Here is a 16,856-nt window from a genome sequence, read left to right as displayed (position 1 = left end):
AATCAGTGTAAATCACCACACGTATAAACAAGCATACACATACACACACACACACACACACACACACACACACACACACACACACACAATTAAAATCCTCCAACAGATGTGATGTGCACTAGTGTCTACACAGTATTGACCAGCTAACCAAAAATTTGGATTTCGATTCAGATATGCTTATTTATGGATTTCTTAGAATTTCTGGCAGAAGTAACAACAGAAGAAACAGAACTCTTCAAAACAATGCTCTACCATGTTACCCCGCATATTCTTATATGCATATATTCTGGGTTTGGCTTCCGGCAAGTTTATAGGCAAAACGTTACTATGAGATACTTTACTGATTCTATATCAAAGTCAGTGTATGACGACGATGTGTTTGCAAATAAAGCAAGAGTTTTGGGAAGGTGAATTTTACAGCATTTTCTTTTGGCCATCATCATTTACAGTGAAGGGCACAGAAAAGGTTTTGGAAAACAAATGAAACTATCACCAGTAGAAATTCATCACACTTAGTTGGCAGATCATTTATCATCCAAAATCCACAGATTAACCAGTTTTCAAACATTTTGTATTCAATATTCATATCAAGCCTTATACAGCATATGAAACCGATCGTTGTTTTTTGTTTTTGTATTCTGAGATACTTTATTGATCCCGCTGGGGAAATTACGCTCTGCATTTAACCCATCCTAGCTGTGTAGCTAGGAGCAGTGGGCAGCCACCATGCAGCACCCAGGGACCAACTCCAGATCGTCTTGCTACGCTTCGGTCAAGGGCACAGACAGGACTATTAACCCTAACATGCATGTCTTTCTGATGATGGAGGAAACGGGAGCACCCAGAGAAAACCCACCGCAGGCATGGGAAGAACATGCAAACTCCACACACAGGACGACCTGAGACGACCCCCATGTGTGGCGTTTGCGTGTTATCATGCATGCACATTTATCATCCAAAATCCACAGATTAACCAGTGTTCAAACATTTTGTATTTGATAAGTCACTCAGTGGCCTCAAGCGTGGGTACATCAGGCCTTATACAGCATATGAAACCGATCGGTTTTTTTGGTCATTATACCACTGTATTGTTTATAAGGGTGGGGATACCTGCAGTCGGTCGAGACTGAAGAGGTCACTTAGATGAGTGATGAAACGTTTCTCTCAATAAACGTTGTTTCCAGATGAACTGATTCAACTTTCTGTGTTTTTCTTACCTGGATTCACTGAGCATGCATAAAGACAGCCTGAAGGACCCTCAACAGAAAGGTCGAGAGACACTTTTTTGTCTGCCGGGAGACATTTGTCTGCTAGCCGACATTTGGAGCATAAATTGGGCTTTAGTTAGTCAAATCGACTCATAGAGGTTATGTATATCTGAACGAATGAATTTCGTCAGACTTTGATAATTTATAATAGGATTTCATTTTAAAATGTATGGAGATGTGTCTAGTCCCTTCAAATTCGACTAATTTTAATCGCATCCATCGACTATTAATTTGTGATATTGGGCTATACAAATAAAATGGACTTGCAGTTCTTTCCCCCCGTTACAGCTGCCTGCCTGTTGCTAGGCAACCGTTCCAAGGGGTTACTGACAAGCTAAACTAGCGGTTCTCAGTTCGGTCCCGAAGTACCGCCAGTACAGCTGGTTTTCTATTCCATGATTAGTAGTTAATTTACATTCACCTGTTGTGCCGGGTGTAAAACAGCCTTGATTGGAGACTGGAGCAGAAACAGGTGAATGCTATTAATTAATCTGCAGAGTTGTAAGCAACCGGTGCTTTTGCATGTTTTAACCCATTTATTACAAATCACGTGTACTTAACGTCGGAAATAGGGCATTTTTGCTTTCTTGAAATTCATTTTTTTGCGGTGTACTCCCGACCATTCCCCCCCAAGCAATGCATTTCAGACTTCTTGAAATGCGTTTATTCTCCCTCTCAAGCAGCTATTGGTTTCCGGTGGGGTATGAAAAGCAATTTGCGAAGAGCTGGGACAGGTAATCCATCACAGTGAGCATTTCAATCGCCTTTATTTCTTAGCGAGTTTCGTTATTGTGAGGGCGCAATGCAACTGAAAGTCAACCCGCGCTTTCAAACACGCAAAAACACCGGCGTGGTCCCTTTTCTAAGACACTGGTAAATGTGTAACTGAGGCTAATGGATCCTGCTAAATCAGAAACCCCTTAACATTCGAAGCGGTAAGACCTCACCTCGGGGACTGAATTAAGCGCTCGACTCGTATTTGGACCACTCCATCTTTTGAACCAACTAGCTTAGTCCTGAAAACTTCACCATTCCCCGCTGGGTGCCAGGTAGCCTTTTTCCCCTTTACGCTAACAGCGGGGATACCATGAGGCTCACTGATTCTGCCTCGTAAATTAACAAGTGAATTTTAACTTCAGAGCCGGTGAATGTCATTGAAGAAGTGTAAATCCACGCCGAGAATAGGAATTCAGGTACAGCAGTAACACGGGTTAAAGTGCCTGCGATGCCGTTGTGAAATAGCTTAAACATGACGATACACTTCCGGTAAATGCTTGTTCACGTTTTCAAAATAAAAGTTGTATGGGTTGGATATTTTTTTATAACGACTGAAGTTTTTAAACGCAAGCTCCCGAAAAAGAATTGTATACATTTATTGAACAAATAACTAGTAGCATTTCGATCGTGTCGCTGACATTACTGCGAATTTTGTACCTCCATCAAAAAAGGGAAACTAAATTCCGTCCTCCAGTTGAAAGGCATCTTTCCAAATACTGCATCACTTTGACTTCCGGTATATTTAACACGTACTATTGACACTGAAAACATCTGCCATGATCATGGTGCTGTGCTCCTACAATTTAAATTTCTTGTCTGTTTTTCACTTAACAGAATATTTGTTAAATTCCACTCTCGCTTCTAGCCGTAAACTTCAACCCTGTTTTGCACAACAGTGTTAATTTTAGCAGGGGTCGTGCCAGTTTACCATTCCATTCCACTATCCAAACTGCTTATCCTGCTCGCAGGGTCGCTGGGAAGTTGGAGCCTAGCCCAGCAGTCATTGAGGGGCAGGCGGGGAGACACCCTGGTTGCTATTTATTTTTATTTGAAAAAAATAAGTTCCACCATTAGTTTCCAAAGTGTAAAAAAGTAGCATTTTATATAATAAAAGTGTGCTATGTAAGATATTCATCTTCATTAGGTCAGCACTCCTCTTTATGTATGTACTTCAAACTCCTGCCCTTTTAGGGCTATAACCAAACAGCTGGCTGGGCAACTACCAGACACTTCCCTATGGACTAAATATTTTTTTGCCGTTGCCTGCTGCTAGTAGCTGATGCGTACTCTACTCCCACCCCAGACCCCACACACATTCGGCATAGCAGATACGTATGCACAGTCTATCACTGAATGTAAACTCCAGTAGCATTAACCTACGCTTTCCCTTGGCCATTCGTCATTTGTTGTTCATGTTAAACAAAGTGATATTCTATTTGCTCTGTAAAATGATGCATAGCGCTGTTTAAAGTTTGAAGGGGATGGGGAGTATCAGTGGAAACAGGCTATTGCAATTTTGATTTCCATTTAGATTTGGGGGGCCTTTCTGTCCCTGCAGGGACGGTAACAAGAGTCTTGCATAGCACACCCTTAAATCATTTACTCCGTGTTTACCTCTCAGATACGCAAAGACCAATAGACACACTAAGGGATTTCCATGAAATAATGACACAACTGAAGGAAGATTACAGATTGATAGTTTATTGTAGAGAAATAGTAGGGGGCAAAAAGCTTATGGATTAGCCAGTGGGGTAGCAACTGAATAAGAAACTGTTTATCATTCATTTAACATTTAACGGAGCATTGGGCACATATAGGCCATTGAGACTGAGACATATAGACTGATGAGAATTCCATCGCAAGATTGCAAAACAAACAAAAGGAACAACAAACAAAAAAAGATCACAGAATAAATCGACATAAAGACAGCACGCACACACAGAAGCGATAATTTAAATATGCCTCCCATACATTTACATTCTTCCAAACATACAACCTCTAGGCTACCTGCACGAATGGACTTGCTCAGATTGAATTTTCAATGCAGCTGAGATTAATAATTGTTACAATAATACTTAACAAGGAAACATTTCTCATCAACTGTATTTTTTTGTGGCTGCCAGTCACACGATTGTTTCATTTACCATTTCAAAAAACGTTACACTTTGATAGAATCATTTCATTCAGCAGTACAGTTTTCCAGCTGAACAGTAAGCTCGCAGGCCGTGCATGTGCAAGTGTTTCTGTGTGCATGCATGCATGCGCGTGTCTGTGTACAGTATGTGTTTGTGAATATGTGTGTCATCATATATCTGTCTTCAAATCATCCTTTATTTTCACAGTAGGCTTATGGGTCTTTTCACAGATCGTCAGTTTCTCCATCAAAGGGCACAGCGTCTGTCTCCATGTGAATGCTGCATGGCTCACTGTTGCCCACCCAGCCAATAGGAGTGCGGTTGAAGCAGGGTCGACAGCCAACGTCGTGCTCGTACACGATCGCCAGCTCAGGCTCCTCTTTGGTCTTCTCGGGGTCGGGCAGTTGGAATTTAAGCAACTGGCTGGCCTTCTCGTATCCTCCGTAGGGCATGGCAGTCCTGATGGAGCAAGGGAACGAATCAAATCTCAAGTCAAGGTGTTATTTGGCATTTTTCAGTACCCCCCCCCATTTTTCTCTCCAGTTGTATCTGGTCAGTTACCCAATTCTTCCGAGCTGTCCCGGTCGCTGCTCCACCCCCTCCGCCGATCCAGGGAGGGCTGCAGACTACCGCATGACTCCTCCGATACATGTGGAGTCTCCAGCCGCTTCTTTTCACCTGACAGTGAGGAGTTTCGCCAGGAGGACGTAGCGTGTGGGATAACCACGCTATTCCCCCTCCCCCCTGAACAGGCGCCCCGATCGACCAGAGGAGGCGCTAGCGCAGCGACCAGGACACATACCCACGGCTTCCCGCCCGCAGACACGGCAAATTGTGCCTGAAGGGACGCCCGACCAAGCCGGAGGTAACACGGGGATTCCGGACGCCTCAGTACACATTCATCTTGCCTAGTAGTCTCAGCATAGGTTTAAACCCATCAGCAACTGCTCGTCCCACCAATTTAAAAGAAAAAAAATAAAACAGTGTGTCCAGTCTAATTAAACAGGTCATAGAAATTTGTTAAAGCCAGTAGTGCAATAACAACAATAACAATTATTTTGGCGCGTGCCAGAGTGTAATTAAAAATTGGGGCTTTAACTGTTATTTGTCAAGAATATAACATGGAATTTGGAGCTCATTTTTTAGTGCAACGGTGGAAAATAAAGTTCAAGCAAAATCAAAGACCGATCCTAGATGATATCCATGTTGAGGAAAAACCAGCTGAACTGAGCTCAGATCACTGGAATTGATAGGAACTAATAGGGGGGGGGGGACTGATTCAAGTTCCCCCTCCCCCCTGAATTGATAGGAAGGATCCTAGCGATGTAACGATGGATGCCAGCAGCAATTTTACACACGTCCACTTCAGAACAAGCAAGCTGACAGCAGCAACCCTGCCTACAGCAGTCAGACTGTACAATGCCGAACCGAATGGGACAGAAGAATGATAGCTGATGTCTTTGTGGTCTGTTTTTGTTTTTGTCTGTGTTGTTATGGCATTTTAAAGTGTATGCATGGTTGTATATAAATGCATTGTTGCATTTGTAAATGCATATGAAGGAGAATGAATGTATGGGTGCATGTGTGTATATAGAGATGTATGTATAGTTTTATGATGTACAATCACGTGTATCAGATATATCACAGCTACCTACACCACACACACACACACACACGCGCGCGCGTGTGTTTAAGGAAATACCTGTTAAAAGTTTTGTACCCTGGTGAGTCCTCGTGAACATGAGGACCAGGCATTTTAGATCTCATGGTGGCTAAAAGGTTCTCGTCGCCTTTCATAGCTTTCTCCCATGGCGATACGTAAGTCCTCACATGAATGTGCTTCTTGGTAGGATCATCTGTTCCACCACCTGTTGGGGTGAAGTTCATAGCCTCGATTAATGGCACACGCGTGTACCGGCATTTTGAGATACTTTGAATTGAATGCATCATAGTCACAACAAGCCTGGCGAGTTGTTTAATAAGTAGTCGAGAACCTTATGCTGAAGCGTTAAATTGAGCGATACAAACCAAAACCAGACCTGTAACCTCATCAGCTTCACACATGGGGGGGGGGGGCAAAACAGACTCCAGGGCATTATGAAAATACCAAAAACAAAAAATCACTTTGTTGCTTTTTTAACCTCCTTGTTCCTTCCAAGATTATGTAATTTTAATTACTACTGAATCTTGGAGGTTTACATTCAAACAATGTCTTCTTTTTTTTTTTACCCCCCCCTTTTTTCCTCTCCCCCTAATTGTACCCCACTCTTCCGAGCCGTCCGGGTCGTTCCTCCTCCCCCTCTGTTGATCCGGGGAGGGCTGCAGACCACCACATGCCTCCTCCGATACATGCGGAGTCGCCAGCCGCTTCTTTTCACCTGACAGTGAGGAGTTTCGCCAGGGGGACGTAGCACGTGGGAGGATCACGCTATTCCCCTCAGTTCTCCCTCCCCCCTGAACAAGTGCCTCGACCGACCGATCTTCCGACCAGAAGAGGCGCTAGTGCAGTGACCAGGACACATACCCACATCCGGCCAATTGTGTCTGTAGGGACGCCCGACCAAGCCGGAGGCAACACGGGGATTCGAACCGGCGATCCCGTGTTGGTAGGCAACGGAATAGACCGCCACGCTACCCGGACGCGATATTATGAACCCTACATAGGCCTCGCCAAAATCCCGTTTCTGGCTTTGTCACGTGTGCGCCACCGTAGCAACGCGAAAACATGTTGTTATGGGGTTAGCGCTCATCAAGGAAACGCTGTACACCCACAATTTAACCTGTCTAAGTTATCCACAATCAACATTAACGTTTTTAACTCAATCTTTGCTTGCTCCACGTTTGAGCATAGGATACTTCACCCCTTATCATGACTACAAACAAAACGAGCTCCTATATTGTAGTAATATGACTTTTACAAGTCTTACACATTAGCGCCACCTTCAGCTCTTGCACATTAGCGCCACCCTCAGGAAGATGACATATTTGACTCTGTCGTGATGTACTACTCAATGTAACCTTTTAGCTGGGGTTCATTCTGATTCTTTGTCTCATCAAGCCTCAAATGCATCACAATTATAATACCAATAACGTATCCAAGGAGCAGAGGCAGACCTTGTAACCTAAAATTGTTAGGTTAGTCAACTTAAGGCTATTCTTTCCCTCACAATCCTAATTTCAACCCCATGGTTCACTTTTTAGACGATTCATAAGTTCAAATTGAAGGTAGCTAACGTTAGCTTTGCTTCGCACCGAGTTGATAGTTGATTGTTTCCTTAGCAACGCAGCGGAAATCCGGCGTCCGTTCGCGGAAATCCGGCGTCCGTTCGCGAGATTTGGGACAGGGTACGGGATTTTGGCGAGGGCTATGTAGGGTTCATAATATCGCTACCCGGACACCCCTCAAACAAATGTCATTGTTGATACTTTTTTTTCCATCAGCGTATTTACGACTAGCAAATTCTCAAATGTCAGAATAATCCACTTTTGTTGTGACTTTGTTAATGGTTGCTGTTATGTAAGACTTCCCATGGGAGGGGACACAGTACACGGGGTTACACCAAGTCCCCACCACGCAGCCAAATGAAGGCAGCAGCAGCAGCAGCAGCAGCACATTTTGAGAAGCAAAGTTGTTGCTGATGAGTAGACAGCAGACTAATCTCATAGAAGACCTTTATCAACATGCACTGTAACGTCAACAGTTTCTCAACCGTAGTTTTTATTCAGCAGTGGCGACCATTTCATCTCAAATGGAGCATCGGTGATGTGGATTGCTGAAACACTACGGCAACTACCAGGTGCCATCACAGGCGTTGGTAAATTAAACAAAAATTAAGATCTTTGGGGATGTATTGTAACGTGCACTGATAAGGAGACACGTTGGTCCTTGACTAACGGTTCTGATCGTTTAGTCGAGCGGTCAGCGATGTCACGGAAGATACGGGTTCGCGCCGCGGCATTTTCTGTGGTTGCCCCCCCCCCGAATTCGCTAGAGTATTCTAAAATGATCTCATTAAACCACGTGCCATGGAGGGCCATGTGTATGCAGGTTTTGTTTCCAACTCAACACACCATCAGATTTCACTGATTAACACACATCTAACCTGATAGGGGTAGACTGATCCGTGAAATCGACTGGCGTCGTCCTCCATGGCACATGATTCAGTATCAAAAAATCAAATTGATCTCTGCATTTACGGGATCTATCTTTTAATCTGTATAGTCCATGTTTACATAGTGATCAAAATTAACTGTACCCCATGCTGTTGAAATTTATATAACCAAATTCTAATCTCTATTTGTCAAAAAAAATTCAAACAGGTTTAGAACCATGAAAAAAAATAATCAGACCAGTTCCTGTTGAAATAAAACCAACCTTTCAGTGGAGACCACTCTAGACCTCTTTCTCCTGTCCCACCATGCCCGTGGCTACCAACACCATGTCCTCCTGCACTTCCAGCACCTCCAGCACTTCCCACACCTGCACCTTTGCTTCCAGGCTTTGGTGGGGGTATGGGGGCCTTCCCACCAGCATGCCATCCAATTAGGTGTCCCCCGGCATCCACCATTTGTCCCCCTAGACTTGGCACCAGCTTCTGGAAGTTCTCCTGTGACAAAGAAAGCTCAGGATATCAGTAAAACTACATACCACACAATGACCCTTTTTTAACCAAACCGTGATTCTTACTTTCTATTTCTATTCTTTATTTTTTGCTTTTATTTGGTTTTTGAACATCAGGATCAGCAATGGTTTCCTCTACATGAAAAGTTTCAGCTAACATACACAGCACACTCTGAGTGAGCTTCAATTTGTGGAATGAATGTGGTCAGCCTATTTTTAAAAGTTGCCTATGCCTGATGTGTCTTTTAACAACTGTGACTCTTTAGGAATGACTTGGACCGAGGACTGGTTCAAGGGATGTTGAATTCATGAAAGCATCCCCAACAATGCTAATCCCATAAATTGCAAAATTCAAATTTTCGGATGGTTAATAAAACCGAACCTAAACCAAAACAGCACCAAAGTCAATTTTTCATGGAATCAGCTGAGGTTTCATTCATTTGTCCGTGGAATCTCTTACTCAACTCTTTCCTGAAATTTTGTTACATTTTACAATGAAATTCCAGAGAAAGTCGCAATTTATTCTCCCCTGTGGACTTTGGCGTTCTCACCATAGATTCGCTGCTGAAGAGATCGGGGTTGTTCTCATAGATGAACTTCTCCACTCTCTGCTGCCTCATTCTGAACATCTTAGAGCCTCGATTCTTCAGCAGAGACAGCTCCTCCAGCATGATGTCTTTGGGAGTCCTTATCTTCGTCCCCAGGTCAAACTCGGACGCCTCTGGCTCTGACTCATACTCTGGAGGAGACAAGAAGGTAGGATAAGTCTGCAAAATAACCCTATTGTCTCTCAACCAGAGCAATGAAACTAGCCAGTGCTGTGATGGCACTGTATGCATTTCAAAATTAACGTTCTTCGCTTCTCATAATGCAAAAACAAAACAAAACAAATGTCATCAATTTCCTGTTATGAGCAGAACTTGAGTGCATACACAATATGTACAACAAGTAAGAAAGTATCCTTGGTTTAGAACATATTTGAGGTGTGTTCGCAGTAAATCGTCCATTATCGTGTTTTTGTTTTGATGTGGACTAACTTAGAAACATGACCAATGAGGCTGAGAGGTCAGTGAGACGTGATCCTTGAATCTGGGGACTGAGATATTTGTTGTGTGTGTGTGTGTGTGTGTGTGTGTGTGTGTGTGTGTGTGTGTGCGTGCGTGCGTGCGTGCGTGCGTTTTCTTATGGCAGAGATATCCCTCTGAGACATGCATACCACACACATCCACACAAATGTCTCATGTATAATTCAGAATAAGGTGCGTTTTGACATGTTTGTGTGTATATCTGTCTGCAGCTAATCTCGCAGACTACTCGGCCTATCAGCCTGATTTGCACAGTTGCGATTGTATGATGAAGAACTTCGCGGGATTGCGGTGATTCAAAACCATTGAAAAATGTTTGCTCTCGTTACCGCTGCTCCCTCTCTTCATTCACTCTCTAGCTCGCTCGACCAACACTGCTCTCTGTCCCTGCCCGATCTAAGTCAACAGCACATCTATGCGGGTATGGGTCTTGAAAATAAACGAGAAGTCGACTGGTATTTCGCAAGTCTGCAAATTATTCACTGCTGATCTCAGCACAGGAGAACCGGAGGAACACTGGATGAACAAAATAATAACCCTATCTTTATTTTCATAAATTATTAAAAGAACTTTGATAGCCAAAAATATGTTAAAGTTATAAAGGAACATCTTCCTCTAGGTTGCAGTCAAAACAGGAAGTGTTGCATATTTTTGTCGCTGCCCGATCTGAGGCAACAGTAATGTGAATCGCGCATGCGCGATTGTAAACGGTTTACTATTGTAACGTGCATGGATAAGTAGACACGCTGGCCGCTGGCTGGCGGGTCTGGCCCTTTAGTCTAGCGGTTAGCGATGCCTCCTGCGGTGCGGGCGATACGGGTTCGCTTCCCGGCCGCGGCAGTTCCTGTGGTTGCGTTGTCCCCCGAATTCGCTACAATGGTGTCAGAAGTGGGATGGAGCGACCGTAAGGCCATCGGAAGCGTAGGCACCGTGAGGCGTGAAGGAGCTGATATGCTTACGCGCGGGGACGCGCTTCCAGAAGGAGGGGGGGTAGTGTAACGTGCACGGATAAGAAGACACGCTGGCTCGCGGGTCTGACCCTTTAGTCGAGCGGTTAGCGATGTCTCCTGCGGTGCGGGCGATACGGTTTCGCTTCCCGGCCGCGGCAGTTCCTGTGGTTGCGTTGCCCCCCCGAATTCGCTACACTATATTGTAACGATCATGGATAACTAGACTCGCTAGCCCTTGGCTAACGGATCGGACCCTACTCCCCCTCCAGCTCCCTCGCGCCTCTGCGCGTACGCGCTTCCGATGGCCTCACGATCTCACCATCCAGCTTCTAACATTAATGTAGCAAATTCTGGGGACAGCCAGGAACCGCCGCAGCCGGGACGCGAACCCGTATCGCTAGCCAGTCAACTACGGTCATGGATAACTAGACTCGCTAGCCAGGGGTGGACAATCTTATCCAGAAAGCGCCGGTGTGGGTGCAGTTTTTTGTTCCAACCAAGCAGTTACACACCTGATCCCACTAATCAACCAGTAGAGTCTTTGCTGAGGAACGTGTGTAACTGCTTGGTTGGAACACAGACCGGCTGCCCCCACACCGGCCCTTTCTGGATAAGACTGCCCACCACTGCTAGCCCTTGGCTAACGGATCGGACCTTTTAGTCGACTGGTTAGCACAGTCGCCAGCCCCCCCCCCCCCCGAATTTGCTACAATATTATGAAAATAAAGGCAGGGTTAGGGTCATGTCCTGGGTAAGACGCTAAACTGCAACCGCAGGCTGTAGAGGGGTAGCTCATTACCTCAGCAAGGGCCCTTTGGCTAAGGACGACATCCCTACTGATAAATCTGGTCCTCCTGCAGGCCTGTATGGTACTTCCCATTTTGCCCAGTCCAGCCAACACATTGGGACAGGAGAAGGGAACTCTAATTTCAAATCCACCTGCTGCCTTGTGGGTTAATGCCTCTTTAGGCAAAGGCTAGGAGAAGGTAACTCTGAATTCAAACCCTCGGGCACAGTCTACCCAGCGGTCAGTACTCGGAAAGGGTAAACCATGGCGGCTCCTGTCAATCAACTTGGCAGCGGTTCCGGCAATCAACAATTCTGGCAAGAAGCAACATGATTCTTCTGCGGCCGTCTCAGCTACACTGTGCCACCGAACAACAGACAATCTTGCCAAGGGACACTACTGAGCACCAAATAGTGTTGTCATCTAGGGTGCAGCCTCACATTTGAATATGGAGATTGTGTATATACTATCTTTGTATGAACTTGTGTTTTACTCATTTCGGGTAAAGGGATATACTATGTGTGTGTGTGTGTGTGTGTGTGTGTGTGTGTGTGTGTGTGTGTGTGTGTGTGTGTGTGTGTGTGTGTGTGTGTGTGTGTGTGTGTAGGGTCAGACCAAAATAGTTGCATAGCAACCTTTTCTTTTTGGAAAGTGAAAGTTCATATATTGGACTTGGTCACATTTGTGCGAGGGTCCGCCTAGGAGGCTGTGCATCAACAGACTGACAGGCAAAGCGTTTTAATTAGGTAGATTTTTTAGCTTCAACGCTGCATATTAAAAACTTTTCCTCCTATGTTTCGCATTCATTCAACTTGGGCGCTAAGCGAAAATCTTATAATGGCAAGAAAAACCCTATTTTTCTGTCTGTGCATATCTGTCCACTGCTAATCTCACATACTACTGGGCCTGTCAGCCTAATAATTTTTGTGCCCAGTTATGAGTGTATGATCAAGGACCTTTCGTGGTTGCAGTGATTCAAAACCTCTGAAAAACCTTGTTTTATACTGCAACTGAGTGCTGACTCCTCAGCTGGTTTTTCGCCTAAGTCCAAGCACTGGAGAAGGGGAGATAGTCTTCTTTTCTTTTCTTTTCTTTTTTTTCTATTCTAATGTCATTGGAGTGTTTCTCGAGCCTATGATCTATATGCCAGAGCTCAGAGTCATGGCACTAATAAAATATTTCATTATCACAATCCTTGGAAATTATTCATGGTTCGCTACAATAGAGTTTTAAGTCTTCTTCTTTTCATCTGCTAGCGAAGGCACCTCTGGTCATTTTCTTTTAACTGACCCATTCTATTTACTCCCAATTTCTCCCCCTCTCTACATCCCTGACACATTGATATGAAATTATTATATTCAAGTTTGCAAAAACCATCATGGCAGTTAAGCAGTTTCTCAAAAACTACGTATAAACATACAATAGCACACAGGAACAGGTGTTGGCATGTTTTCTCATTCCTGTCTTCTCTTGAAATAGTAACAAGTCTGGGGGTTTGTCCTTTATTGCACACTGAGCTTCTTTTGTCAATAGTGGCATGTTTCACAATATAAAAAGAATAAATAAAGATACATGCTCTGTTGTTCTTTTTACAGTATTAAAGTCAGTCAAGAGTCATACTTTAGATGGTTTTAAGACATTTCTTTAGATAGTTGCACCTTTTATTTTACAATGCGTTTTTATCCTTACCACTATCATCCATTTATATCTGGGTGTTGGGTTTACTTGGAAGTGTTTTACTTTTTGTGTATTATATTTAGCTTGACTGCACAAGTGCTCGTGAGGCCTCTTGGTGGGTCGTGTGTTAACCTTACCATCCTGAGCGACATGTGACAAGTCGGTAATGATCTTGGAGGGCTTTTTCCGCTTGTTTGGTGGGGCAGGTGTTCCGTGAGGCATGGCTTGAGAGAACAGGACACAGTTGGGAGAAAGTTTTCAAAACAGAAGAGTTCACATATATCTGAGATTTGCACATTTATATCACCAACATCACCCTGGTTTCCAAGAAAAGAAAAAAAGACTTCCATATTTGATCAATTTGATTTCGACATATGGCCATTCCTGTGATCGTGAACACATTTGTAAGGAATGACAAACACGTAAACCCCCAAATAGATGCTAGAAAGACAAAAAGTAAAGTATAAGCGTCATCAGGCTATCTCAGGAAGTGTGGAGAAATAGTTTTTGCGTCGAAAAGCTCAAATTGTCAAAGTCGATATTGTCAACCTCCTTTACCCATGTCTGAATCAGAGGTTCAGATGCCATCGTTTAAGGATACTGGTTAGAGTAATGTAAACATATGTCTGAAATGCAGTTAGCAATTTTTAGATAGCAAATCACTAATTTCCGCCATTATTAAACTGCTCAACTTCCCCAGGTGTATCACATTTGGAGTCCTTTGCTTCTAATCTCCAAATCCTTCATACTCAGGGGTACACCTTGAGTATCAAGTTGACCCTTCCACCATTGCAAGGGAAACCCTGGCACCCGTACCTACGTATGAGGCCATGATCAGCCAGACAGCATGGGCCCTACTCATCTTTCAAGTTCAAGAGGCATGTCAGTGCCCTCAGATTCTCCTCATTCCCCAGATAAACAGATGTCTGCTACAGGAAGCATATAGCCTACTATACATTTCTGTTTTGTTTAGGGGTATCGGATGCTGTACACAGACTGAGTACAGATAAACAAAAACGTAGTTCAGAGGCACATACATCAAGACATTTCAGCGCTGTTATGCCACAGTAAAGGTTTTAGAGCGATGAGGACAGAATTTAGCATCATTCAATTTAACTGATCTCATTCCAAATCCATATAGAAGTGGAGGAACGTCTGGGTAGGGATGGTCAATACGTACTGGCTCCCTCAGCTCAACAATTACTCTTGAGGTACCTTAGTAACCTCCCAAGTGGAGAAGCTGAGTAGCGAAGAGAAAATCGTGGTTTTACTGGAGAGCTCAGTGGTGCAAATGTGTTAAGCTGCATGAATGTGAAGCAGGCTTTTGCTTCATGCATGCTCAGCATAACCTTCGATAGGTGGACACAAAAATAATGGTGACGATGACAACACTCTTAATCTGCCACATGTAATGCATTCTTTTGCTTGTGCCCTAAGTTGTCAGCTCCATGTGTTGAGATCTCATTTGATCCTGACATTACATTACTTTATTAAGTCGGAATAAGTTCTTTCTACCCGTGCAACTCTCTGGGCCCTCAGCTCTTCAGCAGTTCCTTTAAGGCCCCTGTAAAGTGGCAAAACATCACATCACATCTACTGGCTGTAACTCAATCTCTCAAAGCTATTTTTAAATGCCATTTTCAGCCAAGACATTTTAGTGACAAGTAACGGTGTCATTGGACTATCAAATGGGCTTGACGCAACCCACAAGGACACAATGCACGCTGCTTGAGAATCAATTCTAAGGGAATTTGTGAATTTCTCTCAAAATCTACGAGGGTTTGGATGGTTACGGTTGAAGGTGTTGAGAGATGGCGGCAGTGGGCCTGGATGCCTTTTAATTCTCTTTAAATAATCACAAGCTGAAGACTGCTGGCACTCAAGTTTCTACCCCCCCACCCCCACAGCCTTGTGTTCCAGCTAGGATTTGGTAACATATAAAATCATTGCAGTACATGCAATGGCAAAGAGTCAGCACATTCTGCAAGACCCTTGGTCATTTTAAGATCCGCTGAGAAACTGAAAAGCGGTGAAGGGACTGCTAATGCCATTTCACTACATTGGTTGGCAGCATCAGAGGTATTTTATCATCCACAAAATTGATAAGTAAATAACTGAAGTATATTTTTGAGTTGTTGAGATCTTTCTCCATCAATCCACATTCCCAAGAGCAGTTGCAGAAACACATTATCCTCCTAGTTTGTAAGTAAAATGCTATTTCACATGTTTATTCGCCCCCCCTCCCCCCAATCTTATTGTGGCTGGTCCACAGGTTAACCCCAATCTACTGGTTGGTTAGTAGAACAAAACCACACTGACGGGATGCAAATCCACTCACCGGGTTATTGTTGTAATACCAGAGTGATAGACAGGCCTATAAATACCAACGGGAGAAGAGGAGACCCAGGGCTCAATGTTGGTGATTTCGATCACAGGTTTACAGATCCCACAGTGCCTCTCTGACCCTACAGCTGGACCTACGTCGCTGGGAGTGCAAAACCCCCCTTACGCCTAGATGGCAAATCTTCCCCAGTACGGAGATGGGGGGAGTAGTGGTGGTGACAGGAAGGGAGGGGGGGGGGCACATGAGGTTTAGGGCAGGATAACGGGCTGGGGAGGGCTGTTAAGCAGAGAAATCTCTGTTGGCTAGCACAAAGTGCTGATGGAGATATTAAAAGAGTAAAATCATTCTCACAGATGGTTCAGAGGCCTATATATAGCAACATAGTGCATAGTGGAGGAGGGAGTGGGGTCTAAACTCAGTTATTAGATAGCCTCAAGGGACTTTGGGGTGTGATTGGGGTACAGACAGAGAGAGAGAGAGAGACAGACAGACAGACAGAAAAAGAGCAAGAGAGCAACAAATAGAAAGATGGAGACAGTGAGAAAGACAGCCAAGCAGAGAAGGGGGGAAAGATAGCGAGAAGAGCTTTCCCGTGGGTGTAAAGCGTGCATGAGTCACCTTAAGTATATATGTGTACATGTAGGTGTTGGTTTGCATGGTTTTTGCTTTTTGACATCCTTCGTTAATTCCCTCCAACCTTACACTAGATTGTCACATTTTCACTTTCACTACAGCCTCCTGTCCTGTTGGATGTGATGGCTATATGGTGACAGGGCTCTCAGATGGCTCACCGAGTAAATGTTTGTTTGGCTTCACCAGCTGATGCAGACATATGGTATAGTATTAGATTCCCAAACATACCAAGGCCTATACACATTACAGATAATTCATTTTTTTATTCAGCTGATATTCAGACAGTTCATTAGAGAGCACGCCAGGAACCAGTGCTTATTTTTCCACACACACATTTTCAAAATATGCATACTTAAACGTTGAATCAATAGAAGTCACTGAAGGTAATGCAACGTGTTTCCCATTTTCATTTCATATTTCTGCCGAAACTGCCCCATTAACAAGACTTCTGTTTTTAAGTCAGAGATCTGCATTTTTTCAACATACTATAGAAGCCAGTATCAAGGCCAAAATAATATAGAGACCAATGTGCAAGGGAAGAAAACAGTCTCACAGAATATTAGTAACGTAGAAATGATG

At 43.9% G+C, this 16,856-nt stretch overlaps 1 protein-coding gene across 1 annotated transcript; it reads right to left on the bottom strand.

Annotated features, from left to right (window-relative positions):
* Positions 1 to 3,725: 3,725 nt before the first annotated feature.
* myoz1a (myozenin 1a) lies at positions 3,726 to 15,806 on the bottom strand. Its single transcript, XM_056292105.1, has 6 exons — positions 15,639 to 15,806; positions 13,438 to 13,524; positions 9,353 to 9,540; positions 8,556 to 8,787; positions 5,883 to 6,048; positions 3,726 to 4,639 (listed from the first exon to the last, which is right to left on the bottom strand). The coding sequence occupies exons 2-6, from the start codon at positions 13,520 to 13,522 to the stop codon at positions 4,405 to 4,407; spliced, it is 906 nt and encodes a 301-aa protein (XP_056148080.1). The 5' UTR covers positions 13,523 to 13,524; positions 15,639 to 15,806; the 3' UTR covers positions 3,726 to 4,404.
* Between the last annotated feature and the right edge of the window lie 1,050 nt (positions 15,807 to 16,856).

This window comes from Lampris incognitus, chromosome 13 (assembly GCF_029633865.1).
Source record: "Lampris incognitus isolate fLamInc1 chromosome 13, fLamInc1.hap2, whole genome shotgun sequence".
NCBI lineage: Eukaryota > Metazoa > Chordata > Actinopteri > Lampriformes > Lampridae > Lampris > Lampris incognitus.
The sequence above is the reverse complement of the archived record's forward strand: the minus strand, read 5'-3'. Positions and strand labels throughout refer to the sequence as shown.

Coding starts and splice junctions, on each gene's coding strand:
- myoz1a (XM_056292105.1), bottom strand. CDS start 13,522: ATGCCTCACGGAACACCTGCCCCACCAAACAAGCGGAAAAAGCCCTCC. Junction 9,541..13,437: donor GTCACATGTCGCTCAGGATG/GTAAGGTTAACA, acceptor TGTCTCCTCCAG/AGTATGAGTCAGAGCCAGAG. Junction 6,049..8,555: donor AGAGTGGTCTCCACTGAAAG/GTTGGTTTTATT, acceptor TCACCCCAACAG/GTGGTGGAACAGATGATCCT.